Raw genomic sequence first — 19,246 nt, 5'->3', positions numbered from 1 at the left:
TGACTTCTGGAAGAAAGCAATTATGAGATATCTGATGGCAAACATTTATTAGTGAATTGCATGCAAGCGTAACTTCATCAACTCGTGCGCCACACAACAGACTCACTGATAGAACGCTATGGCCTCACCAGCATGCGTTCTCTTATTGTGCTATTTACAAACAAACACGTGACTGGCTCAACTGTTCTGGGGAACTACCGTAAACGTAATAATTTAAAATAATTTGACAGATGAAATGAACGCAATCTAAGGTTTTGCACAAGTTGATAACAGGTAATAACTAAAAATGTCTCAAAATATTCACATTTATAGAAAAACTTCAAAATGAATAGTTTTGATGGTATTTATAGTATAGAAAAACCTTCCTGTGGCTTTTTCCAAATACCCCTGGTATACAGTATACTGCCCAAGCCTATTAAGTTGTCTGTAATAGAATAAACATGGCAAAAACAAATGTAGATGTTAAAAAATGCATTTCTATAGCTTCCAAAATATTTTCTACATTGATGGGGGAGTGCCAAGATGGAGCAACGTTGGCTTCAAAACAGCTCCCGGTTTGTCATCTAGTGTATATATAAATAATTGGTGGTCAGATCTAACCATGCAGGGTTCCCCAATTGGCGGCCGTGGCCCCAATTTCAAATATTATATCTGTTTGGACTTCTTGCTGTCAATTTGCAGTCTACAAATTATTTGTAATTATGTTCAAGAAATAAATCGTCCCTGATGGGCTCCCTGGAAACAATCTGGAGATATAGATCAAGAGAGCTTCAGGGATGACTATACAATTGCAAGAAATGTCTTATATATACACATACTGTATAGTTGAGCATTTACACATACTTGCAGATGTACAGACCCACAGATGACAGAGCTCAGACCATGACAACTGCACTCCTGCTTCCAGCAGCATTTGTATTCCATGACAAATATCATATTCCACATTGCAAGTGGTAGCCTTTTGTGTACTGGAATTCGGCAATGTGATTTCTGATCTTAAGTCTCTGATCAATGCAATTCATCTTCCTCTGAAATTCAAAAGCATGTTATTCTCATTGTCATTTTGGCTAATTTATTAAGCGCTTATGCACCCACAACATAAATTAAATTACAATCAGCACTTCGATAAGCGATTGTGGATACAGAGGCATATCATTCTTTAGTAGCTTTTTTTAATGTAGAGATTATTCAACAACCAGTTTCTTTAGGATTAAAACCAAATAAATTCTTTATTATAATACATTTGCTATAACACTGTGAAATTCACATTGTTGGAGTTTGAGAGCAGTCTTCATTTCGTTGGCATAAAAAAAAAAAAAAACGTTTTGGGAATCTCCACTTTCCTCACGAATATCCCCCCATAAACTTTGTCAGTGTATAATGGATATAGGCCGATTTAGCAGCAGACTGTCATGGGTAATGCCAATGACAACAATTTAGCTTTGCTCTCAAATACAGTACAGTAGCCTATAAACATCCTGATTCAGTGGGTCCTTTAAATCGAACATACCTGTTGCTTCTTGACATTTGTGATTTTAATGATTGATTGATTTTTTTTTACATGAGAAAGCACCCTTTTGAAAATAATATAGGTTTGCTAAAAAAAAGGAAATATAATGTTCCTGATGATCAGAAGTACAACTTGTGCCAAGTTGCCTATAAAATATGACAGTCTATTTACAAAAAGAAAGATAGGTTCAGTAATTTAATAACAGTGTTCGCTAAAGAGACAGTATGGGGAATGTGTACTTGTATGTGTCCATTTGGTGAGAGAAGCTTCGCACAGCAGCTTTCAATATATCAGTCAGTTGCCAAACTGAGGTAACGGAGGAATATCACACAAGCCATACAATAAACATCGTCATGTCTTTGATTGGTTTGAATGGTCGCCTGACTATCCAGAAAATGTTCCTCAATAAACCCTTTCCTAACCATGGACGAGGATGAAGGGTGGTGATAGGTGGTCGGAAACAAGCATGTTCTAGGAATGTATGGGGTGGAGACCCCAACAAAAACTGAAACATACTCATGTCACAAAGTGAACCCCCAAGCATAGTGACTTTCTCAAACTGGTTGTCACGCCTTCTCTCTCGGAAGATGGGCATGTCAATAAAAATCTTACTTACAAAAAAGGAAAAAATAAATAAAAGGAGGCAAGGAAACGTCATAAAATAAAACCTAAATGACAAAGAACCTTAAAATGCCCTGGAAATGTCTTCAGTCCATTCACTGTACACAGTAACAATAGTTACCCTCCTTTCTCCTTGTGTGTTCTGGCTGATTGGAGAACAGTGATTATTGTGTGACACTCTGGCTACGGACCAAACAAATGCTTTCTGAGAGGTTATAGGCTCTAACAAGGAGTCGTTGAGCACAGGTTTGTGTTACTAACACATGGATCTGGTTGGATGAGTTTGAACAGTCCATGTTTGGTGCCAGAGGAAGGTGGTGGTGGTGGTCAGGATAGCACAAGATGACACCGGTGACCTCACGTGGACTTCTGCCGATAGTGAAGGGTTAGGTCTCCGCCGCTCTTCCAGATAAAATGCTTGACCGTCCGCAGGTCCATGTTGGGATCCAATACCTACAGACAACGAAAAGTGGGACATATATGAATACATTTTAGTCATTTAGTAGACGCTCTTATCCAGAGTGGAGTTACAGTTAGTGTATTCATCTGAAAATAGCTAGGTGGGATAACTTCATATCACAGGCATAGTAAGTACACTTTCCCTCAACGAAGTAGCTATCAGCAAAGTCAGAGCTAGAAAAGGGAGGGATTGTTTAAGATACTCTTTGAAGAGGTAGGGTTTTTGTACAGTAAGCTATACAGTACCTGATCCTGACAGAGCAGCTCAATCTTCTCCTCGGCCAGCACGGCCACGTCCTCCTCCTCCTTCTGCTGCTCGCTGGGCTTGTCGTTGTTCCCCGAGGCCCCCGTCTGAGACTCGTTGTCCAGGTTGATGATCTTCTCGTATACGTGCTCCATCACCTTCCTCACCTGGAGCATGTCGCTGGCTGACAGACGGTCCCTACGGAAGAACCACAACGTTGGAACATAACTGCAAGTTTAGAACATTGATAGGTGAGATAAATAGTTCAAGTGAAATGATACCATTAGGAAAATGTGTTTTGCAGGGAAGGATGAACAAAGAACAATAATAGGAACAGAAAAACAGATTGTCGTACAAAATGTTGTACTTACTTCTTTAAGGTTTTTGCACCAGAGGAAGAATGAGGCTGGAGGTAGAATGGGATTTTGTTGAATTTGGGCATATTTTTCTAAATCACAGGGAAGAATCATACATGAGAACCATATTGTATCAACGCTACACAATTAGCAATAATACTGTAATGTTAGAAGATATATATACAGTACCAGTCACGGAGGTGTGTGCAAAGCTGTCATCAAGGCAATGGGTGGCTACTTTGAAGAATTTCAAATATATTTTGATTTGTTTAACACTTTTTTGGTTACTACATAATTCCGTATGTGTTATTTCATAGTTTTGAGGTCTTCACTATTATTGTACAATGTAGAAAATAGTAAAAATAAAGAAAAACCCTTGAATGAGTAGGTGTGTCCAAACTTTTGACTGGGACTGTACATGTATTATATTTATCATTAATAATAAGTCGAGAGCTCACATCCACGGTGATGTCGATGACCCACTGTGGCACGGTCTCGTTGAGCAACATGGACTCAGTTTCACCACCTGAGTCTCGACACAACAACCTGGAGAAAGAGAGGGCCGGGTGGGTGGGGTTTGCACTTCTGGGACTATTCCATTACACCGGAAAAAGCTTGATTGAGCGCCGCTTAGGTACAGTATTTCAACGAAAACCAGTACTATTTCCAACCATGTCTGACTATGACAGGGCGGTTTAGCACAGACTTCAGCAGCATGGATGGAAAATGTTCATTTTTCATGTACTCTAATGCTGTGTATTTTACCTGAACAAGGTCCTTCCCCCTGCCTCTCCAAAGATGACTGGCGTGTGAGGGGGAACATGGAAGTAGCCGTTACCTTTCTGTATCCTGCTCTCATGCTCCCCGTTCACTGAAGACACACACACACACACCATCAGAACATACACTATCACTGAGATTTAATTCAACTCAATAATGTCAGAAGAATATCAAAGGCTGCCTGTATTATACTTTATATTATTATTATATACATATTATTACAGTTGTATGTGTAAGTGTGTTTTTCAAGTGTTAATGTCAGGTGCACAAGTACAGTGAAATGCCTTTTTTGCAAGTGCGTGTGTGTGTGTGTGTGTAACAGCGCACCATGGTTCATCTCGGTTTCTTCATCCATAGGGTTGACGTGTGTCCGGGGCCAATACTCCAGTAAGGCCTGCAGCAGCAGTCCACCCAGGTTCACTAGAAGAGAAGACCACTCTATACGGACGGTACTGCACATATGGGACCATATTCACTTTGTGTGGGTAAAAAGTCCACTTGATCTTGCAAGGCAGTACATTTCATTTTAAAAAGCGCTCACATTTGGGATCAGCCCCATCAGGACTGGAGAAGCCTGCATCCTTGGCCGACACCCACGCAGCAAAGCAGTCACTCTCATCCAGCGTGATGGTCAACATCTACTCAACGGAATTTGTGCATTAAAATGAAGGCAAATCACTGTCCTACCTATTGCTATTACTGTCCAAAGCGTTACAATGTAAAAAAAAAGAAGGCAGGATCATCTTACCCCAGTCTTAAGATCCACAGAGAACCAGTTTGGCACATACACCATTTTAAACCTCTTTTTAATCTCTTCGTCAAACTCCATCTTCCCCAGGTCTTCCCCTTTACACGCCTGAATGAGGACAAGAGGTATTCAATCAAACAAAATGGCAAACGATGGAGAGATGGCAGAGAGATGAAAGATGGCAGAGAGACGAAAGATGGCAGAAAACCCAAATGTAAAACACAGAAGGCAATGGGCACGCACCTTTAAAATATCCCAGTATGCAACGTTGTTGTTGGTATCTTTGGTTAGTATATGTCTCTTGTCGTTCAGAATGTGGCATTGAATAATGCTGGCTCCGCCTAGTGGACAGAAATACACACGACACCCATTTATGCCTAGAACGTTCAGTGTACAAAACATTAAGAACATCTTCCTAATATTGAATTGCACCCCCCCCGTTTGCCCTCAGAATAGCCTCAATTCGCCGGGGCATGGACTCTACAAGGTGTCACATGCATTCCACAGGGATGCTGGCCCATGTTGACCCCAATGCTTCCCACAGTTGTGTCAAGTTGGATGATGTCCTTTAGGTTGTGGGCCATTCTTGATACACACGGGAAACGGTTGAGCGTGAAAAACCCAGCAGCGTTGCAGTTCTTGCTACAAAAATGAAATCTTTTGTCTTGCCCATTCACCCTCTGAATGGCAGACATAGACAATCCATGTCTCAATTGCTTCAAGGCTTAAAAGTCCTTCTTTAACCTGTCTCCTCCCCTACACTGACTGAAGTGGATTAAACAAGTCAATAAGGGATCACAGCTTTCACCTGGATTCACCGGGTCAGTCTGCCATGGAAAGAGCATGTGTTCATAATGTTTTGTACACTCAGTGTACAATATCTATCATATTCTAAATACCAGAATTTGCAATACAAAGACTGGGAGACTTACGAAGTTAAATGTTTACCTTTAACAACCTGCTCGGGCTGTGTGCAGAGAGGCGTCAGGGGAGTAGTGCAGTCGTTGTCGTAATCTCCAGATGCTCGGAAATTGTGAATGCCCTTCAGAGACTGCAATGAATCATGACAGGAAACATAAATCAGGGAGTGAACATTGCATTAAAAGTATACAGACACAAGGTTCTCTTAGAAGAGACACATAGGCTATACGGAATTATTTGTTTCTACTTGTGTTATATCCAGTATAATTCTACTTCCATGTAATATTAACACATCAATTACTCATAAAACCTGTTGTTCCACTCCAGCTATGATACTTACCCATTTGTTGACGGTGGACTTGGTGGTGGAGACCCAGAGGGCCGTGGGGGGGTCAGCTGAGCGGTCCAGCTCCATCTGAACCAGGGAGACACAGAGCAGCCTTCACTTAAAGGTCCAATGCAGCCGGTTTTAGCTCAATTTCAAATCATTTCTTGGTAACAATTTAGTACCTTACTATGTTTGTTTTAAATTAAAACTGTAAAAAATAAATAAAAATAGCTTCTTAGCAAAGAGCAATTTCTCAAGCAAGAATTTTGGTGATGTCACCAGGCAGGCCAAAACTCCATCCCACCAAAACAGGCAGAAATTTCAGATGGTATTTTCAAACATCTCTTACACTAAAAGGGCATTATCATCACTTTCACAATTGCACAGTATTATTCCAACCTCATAGTGTGTAAATATATATAAAACATAGGAAAATACACATTTTTGACTGCACTGGGCCTTTAAGGCTGAGATAAGAAAAAACATTGTATCATTATGACTGGACTGTATAGGGCTCAAAATACTTCACTCCAATAAACATCCAGGCCTAATATCTACAACTGCATTTCCCAGCATGTCCTTTGCTCAGAGTATCCCAGTAACCACACCCCTCTCACCTTGAGGACGGGGGCCTTCTCCTCACAGACGAGCATACGGAGCTCTGGGTTCCTCAGGTCGGTGCAGTAGATCTTGCGGTCGCGGCCACCAGAGTAGACATGTGTGAAGGCCTCGTTGACCTGTAGGGCCCATACGCCCTCATCGTGCACACGGTAGGTGGCGATGCACCGCTGCTGCCCCAGCGACCACAACCGAATGGTCCCGTCTGAGCTGCCCGAGAGACACTGGGCGGGAAAAGAGAGCTGTAACATTAGGAAGGCGAAATCCCAGTTGAAAATTTCAGGTTGGAGGCTTCCCTCGCAGTTTATTCCCTGCTGATTCCAGAAATACTCCAAATTGTATTTTTTTCCCCAAATGTAGTCCTTTGTTCCTATATGAAAAATAAGGCTTCCACAAAAGAGTACCAGTGGCTGACATTTTTAAAGGTGAGCGACAAGATTAGATTTTTAAGGGCCATCCTTACCTGAGTGCCATCCCTGTTTAGCAGTAATGATTTGACGTTGTCTGTGTGGCCTTTCAACTTCATCAGTTTGGCACAGGTTCGAGGATCCCAAACTCTCAGTACCTTTAAAAGGACACATTCACTCTTTATGAGGTATATGGGAAAAAAACATAGTTAATTTCGAATTGCCAAACCAAAAAATTAAAAAACATATGTTAAGGTTTTTGTTGGTGGCACACTCGTTCATGGTGTGTGCCACCAACAAAAACTGGCAGTAATTTAGTTAATAGACCAATGAGAAAGAGAGTTCCAAACCTCTCGGCCAATAACAGCTAGTTTTCCCCTCCCCATTCAGACCACTCCCAGAAATTGCTCTTTGCTAAGAACCTATTTTTGTTTAATTTTTGACAATTTTAATTGAACAATCACAGTAAGGTACTTAATTGTTACCCATAAATTATTTGATATTGAGATTAAAGGTTCAAAGCAGCCATTTTAACACATCTCACTTTAGAAAATGTCAGTAAAATAAATCAGCTTCAGTTAGCTGGAAGTATTATACCAAATGTCATCACACCACTGGAAACATTAAGAATATATCAATACAAATGTGATTTAAGAACCCACCTTTTCGGTGGACCCTGACACAATGACAGTGCCCATCTGATTCATAGCCAGACTGTAGATGGAGTCTTTGTTCCCACTCAGTGAGGAGGCTGGGAGAAGATAATAACAGCATAGTTACAACACTCTGACTCAGACTTCTGGTTAGTCAGTGGCACTTAAAGATACCCATCATTCAAATTGATGTGTACTTGAGGACATTAGCAGTGTTCGAATACCCATACTAACATACTGTATACTACATACTTAATGCGTATATACTAGCTAGACATCTTACAACTACATTAACAATGTCAATTGAGAACGCACAACGACTATACCACTTAGCTAAGAATGACGTGAATAATCAAGTCAATAAACGTTGGGTAGTTAGATAGTATATAGTTAATATACTGGCAAGTTTGATGTATTAGTAGCCAACTACCTTTAGGTAGCTAGCTAACATAACGGTACATACAAGCAACTGCTGTAATTATATGCTGTTTGTAAGGCTAGTGTGGCTAACAAATTGTCAGCCAACTTAAGGTGTAACGTAAGTTATTTGAAAAGGCAGTACTTTATTACATTGCTCAACATTTTCTTAACATTTGTCATAAGTAGTTAAAGCAATTCATTTGTATCCGCTCTCGTCGGACTTCGGCTGCGTCTTTAAATCTGAAAATGTTGTGAAGACCTGCTCATTTCTGAAGAACTGCATTATGCACAGAAAGTGTGTCTACTGCTTGTATACTTCGTATTTTGGTGAATTTAGTACGACATCTGGAAACTTTTGGCATACTAACTATATCCATATTATGACCAACAAGCCTACTACATACTCAATTTACGTCACAAATAGTAGGTTAGTGAGGTTAGTATGAGCATTCGAACACAGATATCATCTTCAACGAGCGATTCCTCCAGATATACAGTACATCTATCTATGTCTGTACAGTATATTCCAAGTAGTCCAGTGAACATTTAAAATACTCAGTCCAGAGTGTGCCTATAACATGCTAGCTGAGATATGTTCATTAAGGCATGCAATAGAAAACATTTGAAAACATTTTGCAAGAGGAAAATAAAATTAGCATTTCTTATTGGAGCCCAGGTAATCCCTCCCCCGGTTAGTCCTTTTTTTCAGTTTGGTGCTGAATGAACATGATCCAGATGAGAGAGCATACTCACTGGTGACGGTGTTATTGGAGGCAGTCAGTGCTGTTAGTGTGTTGACGTCCCATAGGAAGATCTGTCTGTCCAGCCCAGCTGAGGCCACCAACTCCTTGTCCTTGGCATAGGCTAAGGCTTTGACATAGTCCTGTACAGACAAAACCATAGCGTTTTGATTCCAAGTCTCAGTGCTTTTAAAATTAGATTTTGGTTCCAATTAGGCTGAAGCACATATCTTGAAATGTGCATGCTAAATCTAATGCAGCTGTAGAGAAATAAAGTTGCATCGTAACTTTCGCTTTAAATATGCATTGATCTCAAACGAAGATGTGTGAACACTGAAGTTATGGGTACTTATCTCAAGATAGCATTCAGGCCTTTGTGATGACACTTGAAATGGGATAAGAGGTGTGGTATTTTGGAGCTATCAGTATACAGTATGGTATTGCTTACCTTGTGTGTTCGCAATGTGGACATGCAGAATCCCTTATGCGCATTCCAGACTTTCACTGTGGTGTCTGAGGAAGCAGATATCACTGGAATACAGAGTGAGATTATTCAGACACAGGAACAATAGGAAAAGGTAATATGGCTTTAAAAAGCGACAAGATGACAATTTATTTATAAAAATGGCTTGCAGGCTTAACTGTACCAGACTGCAAAAACATTCAAAATATATACAGGGCCTTCAGAGAGTATTCACACCACCTGACTTTGAATTTGAAATGGATTAAATTTAGATTTTGTGTCACTGATCTACACACAATACCCCATAATCTCAAAGTGGAATTATGTTCTCAGAAATTAAATAAAAATACAAGTTGGAATGTCTTGAGTCAATAAGTATTCAACCTCTATTTTGGCAAGCCTAAATAACTTTAGGATTTTTGAATGGCTACCCCATCACTGTACCCCACACATAATCATGTGGGACCCTCAGTCAAGCAGTGGATTTCAAACACAGATTCAACTACACACACCAGTGAGGTTTTCCAATGCCTCGCAAAGGGCACCTATTGGTAGATGAAAAAAGAGCAGACATTGAATATCCCTTTGATCGTGGTGAAGTTATAAATGACACTTTGGATGGTGCAAGGCCAACCACTGGGGAGCCAGGCCGAGCCAATCATAATGAGTTTATCCTCACAAAATGGGCTTTATTTCAGACAGAAATACTCCTCAGTTAAATCAGCTGCCCGGGTGGCTGGTCTCAGACAATCCCACAGGTGAAGAAGTTAGATGTGGAGGTCCTGGGCTGGCGTGGTTACACATGGTCTGCGTTTGTGAGGCTGGTTGGACGTACTGCCAAATTCTCTAAAACAATGTTGGAGGCGGCTTATGGTAGATAAACATGAAATTCTCTGGCAAGAGCTCTGGTGGACATTTCTGCAGTCAGCATGCCAATTACAAGCTCCCTCAAAACTTGAGACACCTGTGGCATTGTGTTGTGTGACAAAACATTTTAGAGTTGCCTTTTATTGCCCCCAGCACAAGGTGCACCACCTGTGCAATGATTATGACGTTTAATCAGCTTCTTGATATGCCGCACCTGGATGGATTTTCTTGACAGGGATGTTAACAAATTTGTGCACAACATTTTTAGAGAAATAAGCTTTTTGTGCTGATGGAAAATTTGGGGGATCTTTAATTTTACTTCATGAAACATGGGACCAACACATGTTGCGTTTATATTTTGTTCATGTTATGGGTATACTTGTCATTGGCAAGGACTAGGGAGTTTCTTAGGATAAGGACTTTGCATAGGCAAAGTCCTAGAGGAAAACCTGGTTCAGTCTGCTTTCCAACAGACACTGGGAGACAAATCCACCGTTTAGCAGGACAATAACCTAAAACGCAAGGCTAAATATACACTAGAGTTGCTTACCAAGACAACATTGAATGTTCCTGAGTGGCCTAGTTACAGTTTACGTAAAAACATCTATGGCAAAACTTGAAAATGGCTGACTAGCAATGATCCACAACCAACTTGAGAGAGCTTGAAGAGTTAAAAAAATAAAATAAATTGGCAAATATTCTACAATACAGGTTTGCAATGATCTTAAGAGACTTAACCAGAAAGACTCACAGCTGTAATCGCTACCAAAGGTGATTCTAACATGTATTGACTCAGGAGTTTCAATACTTTTAATCCAAAATATATTATAGATTTTTTTCTTCTACTTTGACAGAGTATTTTGTGTAGATCGTTAACAAAAAATTACAATTAGATCCATTTAAATCCCACTTTGTAACAAAGGAAATGTGGAAAGTCAAGGGGTGTGAATCCATTCTGTAGGCACTGTACAAGCAAATATCCATAAAACGGTTTTGCCAATTTGCATGTGATGGATATGTCCTAAAATGTAGTTGTGTTTCAGTGATCATTTTTTAATAATAAAAAATATAGGCTATCCATTCTGACGGGTAGGGCTCTGTTCTCAGAGAATTTCTCAGAGAACTTAAAACTCGGGCTTAACAAGTCACACTGACTCACATGTCTTCCCATTGCAACAGAGGACGATGTCATTGACCCAGTCCGTGTGGTGTTCCATCGATGCAATGTACGGGTCCTGCTGCAATAAATAAGACTTATGCTGCAATATCAGTGGGTTTATGCAAGTATTCTATGACAATCAATTACAATAACAGCACAACAAAAAGCTTGGCGCTTTTCATTCGAACATTGACCATGGATATTGGTCTGTACATCTATACATCTGACATATAAGCTCTTTCTCAATTTTTCTTTACTTGACACCTCACATCTCCCCCATATTGGAGAAGAAAGTCAGAGGGGCAGGACCTTGGAGTCTCTCCTCCAATACAGCTGGGGGAAAAAGTGATAGGATGCAAGCAATCAACACATTTTGACTTTATGGCTGTGGAATCTGACTTTGTGGCTGTGTTATTTAGCGGAAACTATCACAGTGTGACCTAGAGTGAAAGGGTTCAAAGGGTCAAGATAGGATGGCATCCTGACAGATTAAGTGTGTAGGTGACGGACAGGTTACCTTGTGCTGGTTGACGCTCCATATCCTAATGATGGAGTCTCGGCCAGCTGTGAAGAGGCGGTTCAAGGCCGGGTCGAGCTGCAGGGCGTTCACCCCATTGCGGTTATACTTCTCCACCTCATCCCTAATCACATAGGATACCTGCACAGAGAATTGGATATGAGTGCAATTTGAACCACATAACAAAATGAAGATGGATTGGGATTGTTTCTGGTGAATCCTTGACATTGATTTTACTGAGTTACATTTCATATAAGGAAATGAGTCTATTTAAATAAATTCATTAGGCCCTAATCTATGGATTTCACATGACTGGGAAAACATGCATCGGTTGGTCACGGATACCTTAAAAAAGGTAGGGACGTGGATCAGAAAACCAGTCAGTATCTGGCGTGACCTCCATTAGCCTCATTGATTGGTTTGGGCCGCGACACATCTCCTTCGCATAGAGTTGATCAGGCTGTTGATTGTGGCCTGTAGAATGTTGTCCCACTCCTCTTCAATGGCTGTGAGAAGTCTATGGATATCGGCGGGAATTGGAACACGCTGTCGTACACGTTGATCCAGACCATCCAAAATATGCTCAAAGGGTGGCATGTCTGGCGATACATTAGAGGTCGACTGATTAATCGTCATGGCCGATTAATTAGGGACGATTTCAAGTTTTAATAACAATCGGTAATTGCCATTTTTGGACGCCGACTATGGCAGATTACATTGCATTCCACGAGGAAACTGCATGACAGGCTGACCACCTGTTACGCGATTGCAGCAAGGAGCCAATGTAAGTTGCTAGCTAGCATTAAACTTCATATAAAAAAAAACTATCTTCACATAATCACTAGTTAACTACACATAGTTGATTATATTACTAGGTTAACTAGCTTGTCCTGCGTTGCATATAATCAATGCGGTGCCTGTCAATTTATCATCGAATCACAGCTTACTTCGCCAAACGGGTGATGATTTAACAAATGCACAATCGTTGCACCAATGTACCTAACCATAAACAACGCCTTTCTTAAAATCAATACACAAAAGTATATATTTTTTTAAACCTGCATATTTAGTTAAAAGAAATTCATGTTTGAAGGTAATATTCACTAGGGAAATTGTGTCACTTCTCTTGCATTCATTGCACATAGAGTCAGGGTATATGCAACAGTTTGGGCCGCCTGGCTCGTTGCGAACTGGCCTGCTGGAGGTCATTTTGCAGGGCTCTGGCAGTGCACCTCCTTGCACTAAGGCGGAGGTACCGGTCCTGCTGCTGGGTTGTTGCCCTCCTACGGCCTCCTCCACGTCTCTTGATGTACTGGCCTGTCTCCTGGTAGCGCCTGCATGCTCTGGACACTACGCTGACAGACACAGCAAACCTTTTTGCCACAGTTCGCATTGATGTGCCATCCTGGATGAACTGCACTACCTGAGCCACTTGTGTGGGTTGTAGACTCCGTCTCATGCTACCACTAGAGTGAGAGCACCGACAGCATTCAAAAGTGACCAAAACATCAGCCAGGAAGCATATGAACTGAGAAGTGGTCTGTGGTCACCACCTGCAGAATCACTCCTGTTTTGGGGGGTGTCTTGCTAATTGCCTATAATTTCCACCTGTTGTCTATTCCATTTGCACAACAGCATGTGAAATGTATTGTCAATCAGTGTTGCTTCCTAAGTGGACAGTTTGATTTCACAGAAGTGTGATTGACTTGGAGTTACATTGTGTTGTTTAAGTGTTCCCTTTATTTTTTTGAGCAGTGTAGTTTACGGATTTGACCATATTAATGACCAAAGGCTCGTATTTCTGTGTGTTTACTATATTACAATTACGTCTATGATTTGATATAGCAGTCTGACTGAGCAGTCGTAGGCAGCAGCAGGCTCGTAAGCATTCATTCAAACTTTCCTGCGTTTGCCAGCAGCTCTTTGCAATGCTTGAAGCACAACTCTGTTTATGACTTCAAGCCTATCAACTCCTGAGATTAGGCTGGCAATACTAAAGTGCCTATTAGAACATCCAATAGTCAAAGGTATATGAAATACAAATGCTATAGAGAAATAGTCGACGCATCATAATTCCTATAACTACAACTTCTTAACTGGGAATATTGAACAACCAGCTTTCATATATTCTGAGCAAAGAACTTAAACATGAGCTTTTTTACATGGCACATATTGCACTTTTACTTTCTTCTCCAACACTGTGTTTTTGCATGATTTAAACCAAATTGAGCACGTTTCATTATTTATTTGAGACTAAGAGATTTTATTTATGTATTATATAAAGTTAAAATAAGTGTTCATTCAGTATTGTTGTAATTGTCATTATTACAAATATATATATTTTTTTAATTGTTCGATTAATCAGTATCGGTATTGAAAACTCATAAATCGGTCGACCTCTAGTATACATCCTTGTGACATGGGGCCGTGCATTATCATGCTGAAACATGAGGTGATGGCGGTGGATGAATGGCACGACAATGGGCCTCAGGATCTCGTCACGGTATCACTGTACATTCAAATTGCCATCGATAAAATGCAATTGTGTTTGTAGCTTATGCCTGCCCATACCATAAGCCCACCATGGGGCACTCTCTGCACTCTGTTCACATCAGCAAACCGCTCGCTCACACGATGCTATACACGCTGTTTGCAATCTGCCCGGTACAGTTGAAACCTGGATTAATCCGTGAGGAGCACACTTCTCCAGCGTGACAGTGGCCATCGAAGGTTACGACACTGAACTGCAGTCAGGTCAAGAACCTGGTGAGGACGACGAGCACCCAGATAAGCTTCCCCGAGACCGTTTTAGAAATTCTTCAGTTGTGCATACCCAGTTTCATCAGCTGTCAGGGTGGCTGGTCTCAGACGATCGAGCAGGTGAAGAAGCCGGATGTGGACCACCCCCATATCCACATCGAAGGGACAGCAGTGGAGAAGGTGGAAAGCTTAAAGTTCCTCGGCGTAAACATCACAGACAAACTGAAATGGTCCACCCACACAGACAGTGTTGTGAAGAAGGCGCAACAGCGCCTCTTCAACCTCAGGAGGCTGAAGAAATTTTGCCCGTCACCTAAAACCATGACAACTTTTACAGATCACAGCCTGGTACGGCAACTGCACCGCCCTCAACCGCAAGGCTATCCAGAGGGTGGTGCGGTCTGCACAACGCATCACCGGGGGCAAACTACCTGCCCTCCATGACACCTACAGCACCTGATGTCACAGGAAGGCCAAAAAGATCATTAAGTAAACCAACCACCCGAGCCACTGCATGTTCACACTGCTACCATCCAGAAGGCGAGGTCAGTACAGAAGCATCAAAACTGGGACCGAGATAGAAAAACAGCTTCTATCTCAAGGCCATCAGACTGTTAAATAGCCATCACTAACTCAGAGGCTGCTGTCTACATTGAGACCCAATCACTGGACACTTTAATAAATGGATCACTAGTCACTTTAAATAATGTCACTTGAGTAATGTAAGATATGTAAACATTATTAATATCACATGTACAGTTGAAGTCGGAAGTTTACATACACCTTAGCCAAATACATTTAAACTGAGTTATTCACAATTCCTGACATTTAATCCTCGTAAAAATTCCCCGTCTTAAGTCAGTTAGGATCACACCTTTATTTTAAGAATGTGACATGTTAGAATAATAGATAATAATTTATTTCAGCTTTTATTTCTTTCATCACATTCCCAGTGGATCAAAAGTTCACATACTCAATTAATATTTGGTAGCATTGCCTATACTTTGTTTAACTTGGGTCAAATGTTTTCGTGGAGCCTTCCACAACCTTCCCACAATAAGTTGGGTGAATTTTGGCCCATTCCTCCTGACAGAGCTGGTGTAACAGAGTCAGGTTTGTAGGCCTCCTTGCACGCAGACACTTTTTCAGTTCTGCCCCCACATTTTCTATAGGATTGAGGTCAAGACTTTGTGATGGCCACTCCAATACCTTGACTTTGCTGTCCTTAAGCCATTTTGCCACAACTTTGGCAGTATGCGTCGGGTCATTGCGTCAAAGACCCATTTGCGACAAAATTTTAACTTCCTGACTGATGTTGCTTCAATGTATCCACATCATTTTCCTTTCTCGTGATAACATCTAATTTATGAAGTGCACCAGTCCCTCCTGCAGCAAAGCACCCCCACAACATGATGCTGCCACCCCCGTGCTTCACGGTTGGGATGGTGTTCTTCGGCTTGCAAGCCTCCTTTTTCCTCCAAACATAATGGTCATTATGGCCAAACAGTTCTATTTTTGTTTCATCAGACCAGAGGACATTTCTCCAAAAAGTACAATCTTTGTCCCCATGTGCAGTTGCAAACCGTAGTCGGTCTTTTTTATGGCGGTTTTGGAGCAGTGGCTTCTTCCTTGCTAAGCGGCCTTTCAGGTTATGTCAATATAGGACTCGTTTCACTGTGGATATAGATACTTTTGTACCCGTTTCCTCCAGCATCTTCACAATGTCCTTTGCTATTGTTCTCGGATTGATTTGCACTTTTCACACCAAAGTACGTTCATCTCTAGGAGACAGAATGCGTTTCCTTCCTGAGTGCTATGACGGCTGCGTGGTCCCATGGTGTTAATACTTGCATACTATTGTTTGTTCAGATGAATGTGGTACCTTCAGGCGTTTGGAAATTGCTCTCAAGGATGAACCAGACTTGTGGAGGTCTACAATAATTTTTCTGAGGTCTTGGCTGATTTCTTTTGATTTTCCCATTAAGTCAAGCAAAGAGGCACTGAGTTTGAAGGTAGGCCTTGAAACACATCCACAGGTACACCTCCAATGGACTCAATGTATGTCAATTAGCCTATCAAAAGCTTCTAATGCCATGACATCATTTTCTGGAATTTTCCAACCTGTTTAAAGGCACAGTCAACTTAGTGTATGTAAACTTCTGACCCACTGGAATTGTGATACACTGACTTATAAGTGAAATAATCTGTCTGTAAACAATCGTTGGAAAAATTATTTGTGTAATGCACAAAGTAGACGTCCTAACCGACTTGCCAAAACTATAGTTTGTTAACAAGACATTTGTGGAGTGGTGGAAAAACTAGTTTTAATGACAGCAACCTAAGTGTATGTAAACTTCCGACTTCAACTGTATATACTGTATTTTATACCATCTACTGCACCTTGCCTATGCCGCTCACCCATCGCTCATCCACATACTTATATGTACATATTCTCATTCACCCCTTTAGATTTGTGTGTATTAGGTAGTTGTTGGGGAATTGTTAGATATTACTGCGCTGTTGGAACGAGAAGCACAAGCATTTCGCTACACTCGCATTAACATCTGCTAACCATGTGTATGTGACCAATAAAATTTGATTTGAAGGTCCTGGGCTGGCGTGGTTACACATGGTCTGCAGTTGAGGCCAGTTGGACATACTGCAAATTCTCTAAAACAATGTTGGAGGTGGCTTACGGTAGATAAATGAACATTCAATTATCTGGCAACTGCTCTGTTTGACATTCCTGCAATCAGCATGGCAATTGCACACTCCCTCAGAACTTCAAATCAAATTTGAGACATCTGTGGCATTGTGTTGTGACAAAACTGCACATTTTAGAGTGGCCTTTTATGGTCTCCAGCACAAGGTGCACCTGAGAAATGATCATGCTGTTTAATCAGCTTCTTGATATGCCACACCTGGCATGTGGATGGATTATCTTGGCAAAGGAGAAATGCTCACTAACACGGAAACTAATCCGTGTTAAAACTGAAACTAATCAAGTGTCATAAATGGCTTGTAAACACTGGTAATGTATTGGACTGGTGAGTTTTTCAGGATAGAAAATGAATAGACACAATCCTAGAGGAAAACCTGGTTCAGTCTGGTTTTCAGACACTGGGAGTTAAATTCACCTTTCAGCTGGACAATAACCTAGAACAAAGCCAAATATACACTGAAGTTGCTTACCAAGACAACATTGAATGTTCCTGAGTTGCCTAGTTACAGTTTTGACAAATGGACTTGACAAAGCAACCAACTTGAGAGAGCTCGAAGAGAAAAAAATAAATAAATAACGGGCAAATATTGTACAATCCAGGTGTGTAAAACTCTTAAAGATTTACCCAGAAAGATTCTAACATGTATCGACACAGGGGGTTGAATACTTATGTAATATATATATATTTCATTAATATTTTTAATACCATTTTTCTTACACTGACAATATAATATTTTGTGTAGATCCTTAAAATGAAGACAACTAAATCCATTTATCCCAATTTGTAATAACAAAATAAGTTTAACGTCAATGGGTGTGAATACTTTGAATGTACATACAAACTAACATTATTGAATGGATACAGAGTAAATCATATTGTATCAGAGGACAAGGACACTAACTTGTTGAACATCATTGAACATACTGCATGCCATCATTCGTAAACTGGTTGCATACCACATTGCTAGCTAGCTAAAGGGGATGTGATTTCTAGCTAACCAGCTAGCTCGTGATGTGAGGGTGGGCGCGGGGGAAATCTTCAATGTCTCTAGTTAGCTGAAATAACAACCCCGCACGTTCACGTGCAAATCCCTTGACAACCCATTAAACACGAGACACGGTCTCGGTCAACCGAATTGAGTAATTTGCAGCGGCCAGCAGAATTTATTGAGTAACAGCAAGCTAAACTAGCTAGCTCTCTGCTAGTAATGCCAGAGCCGAGGGAGGAGTGACCGGCGGCACTTGCCCGCCACACGTTGAGGGTTCGAAGACATCGATGGATGAGCAGGCAAAAGATACATTTCCGCGGTTAAGTATCGTGTATGAATGAAAATTGAAAAATCTTTACTCTGCACGCAACTGCATGACAAGATAGATACATTAGTGATTTACCTGGACTTTTCTCCGCCCAGCAGCATTCTGCCTGTGATGAGTCGCCATTTTACATGATGACAGCTCGACGTCACTTCCAGAAGGCGGTTGTCCCTAGTTACCACAGCCACAAAGTCATAAACCCCGCCTATTTCTAAAATGTTCACGTTTCAAGATCAAATTTCAGTTTGAAGTGGTATTTTAGTCAAACATACAGGATACGCACAATCAGGGTTTGGGAGTAACGGTAACTGTAATCCGTTACGTTACCAGATTGTAATCAGATTACAGATACCTTTGAAAAACTAGATGATTTACTTCGAGGATTATTTTTAAATTCAGAAAGGATGTTTGTGAGAGAAAAAAATATTTGACACTTCTCTGTTTTCTCTATGACATTCAAATCAGCATTGAAAACAAAGCCCAAATTATTCCAATTGAGCGTGTCTGACCACAAGTCAGAGACCACTATGATTAAACACCAAATGTAATTGATGGATCGCGGGAAAAGAGCAGGAATAGGCTTTTGTAGGCTACAGTCCAAGCTATGTCTTCCAATGGTGTGACTGCTGTCGACATCCA

General features: G+C 40.9%; 1 protein-coding gene across 4 annotated transcripts; it reads right to left on the bottom strand.

Moving 5' to 3' along the window:
* Window positions 1–1,055: 1,055 nt before the first annotated feature.
* On the bottom strand, window positions 1,056–18,776 carry LOC129823070 (WD repeat-containing protein 48-like). Of its 4 annotated transcripts, none has more exons than XM_055881787.1 (19): window positions 18,686–18,776; window positions 11,812–11,952; window positions 11,295–11,373; window positions 9,254–9,336; window positions 8,819–8,948; window positions 7,655–7,743; window positions 7,049–7,171; window positions 6,585–6,809; window positions 5,980–6,054; window positions 5,667–5,769; window positions 4,962–5,059; window positions 4,719–4,826; window positions 4,512–4,608; window positions 4,298–4,390; window positions 3,956–4,061; window positions 3,649–3,736; window positions 3,206–3,282; window positions 2,837–3,032; window positions 1,056–2,584 (listed from the first exon to the last, which is right to left on the bottom strand). In XM_055881787.1, the coding sequence occupies exons 1-19, from the start codon at window positions 18,731–18,733 to the stop codon at window positions 2,489–2,491; spliced, it is 2,055 nt and encodes a 684-aa protein (XP_055737762.1). In that variant the 5' UTR covers window positions 18,734–18,776; the 3' UTR covers window positions 1,056–2,488. The 4 variants fall into 4 exon arrangements, with proteins under 4 accessions (XP_055737762.1, XP_055737765.1, XP_055737763.1 ...); XM_055881790.1 differs by having other exon boundaries at window positions 7,049–7,150; XM_055881788.1 differs by having other exon boundaries at window positions 11,295–11,370.
* Window positions 18,777–19,246: the final 470 nt, after the last annotated feature.

Source organism: Salvelinus fontinalis, chromosome 25, assembly GCF_029448725.1.
Source record: "Salvelinus fontinalis isolate EN_2023a chromosome 25, ASM2944872v1, whole genome shotgun sequence".
Lineage (NCBI taxonomy): Eukaryota > Metazoa > Chordata > Actinopteri > Salmoniformes > Salmonidae > Salvelinus > Salvelinus fontinalis.
This window is presented reverse-complemented; position numbering and strand designations above follow the sequence as displayed.

What these genes read in the sequence shown, in the direction of transcription:
- LOC129823070 (XM_055881787.1), bottom strand. Translation starts at nt 18,733, where the DNA reads ATGGCGACTCATCACAGGCAGAATGCTGCTGGGCGGAGAAAAGTCCAG. An exon ending in CTGGGCGGAGAAAAGTCCAG is followed by an intron (nt 11,953 to 18,685) that starts GTAAATCACTAA and finishes TTCTCTGTGCAG; the next exon opens with GTATCCTATGTGATTAGGGA. An exon ending in AGCTGCTCTGTCAGGATCAG is followed by an intron (nt 2,585 to 2,836) that starts GTACTGTATAGC and finishes CGTTGTCTGTAG; the next exon opens with GTATTGGATCCCAACATGGA.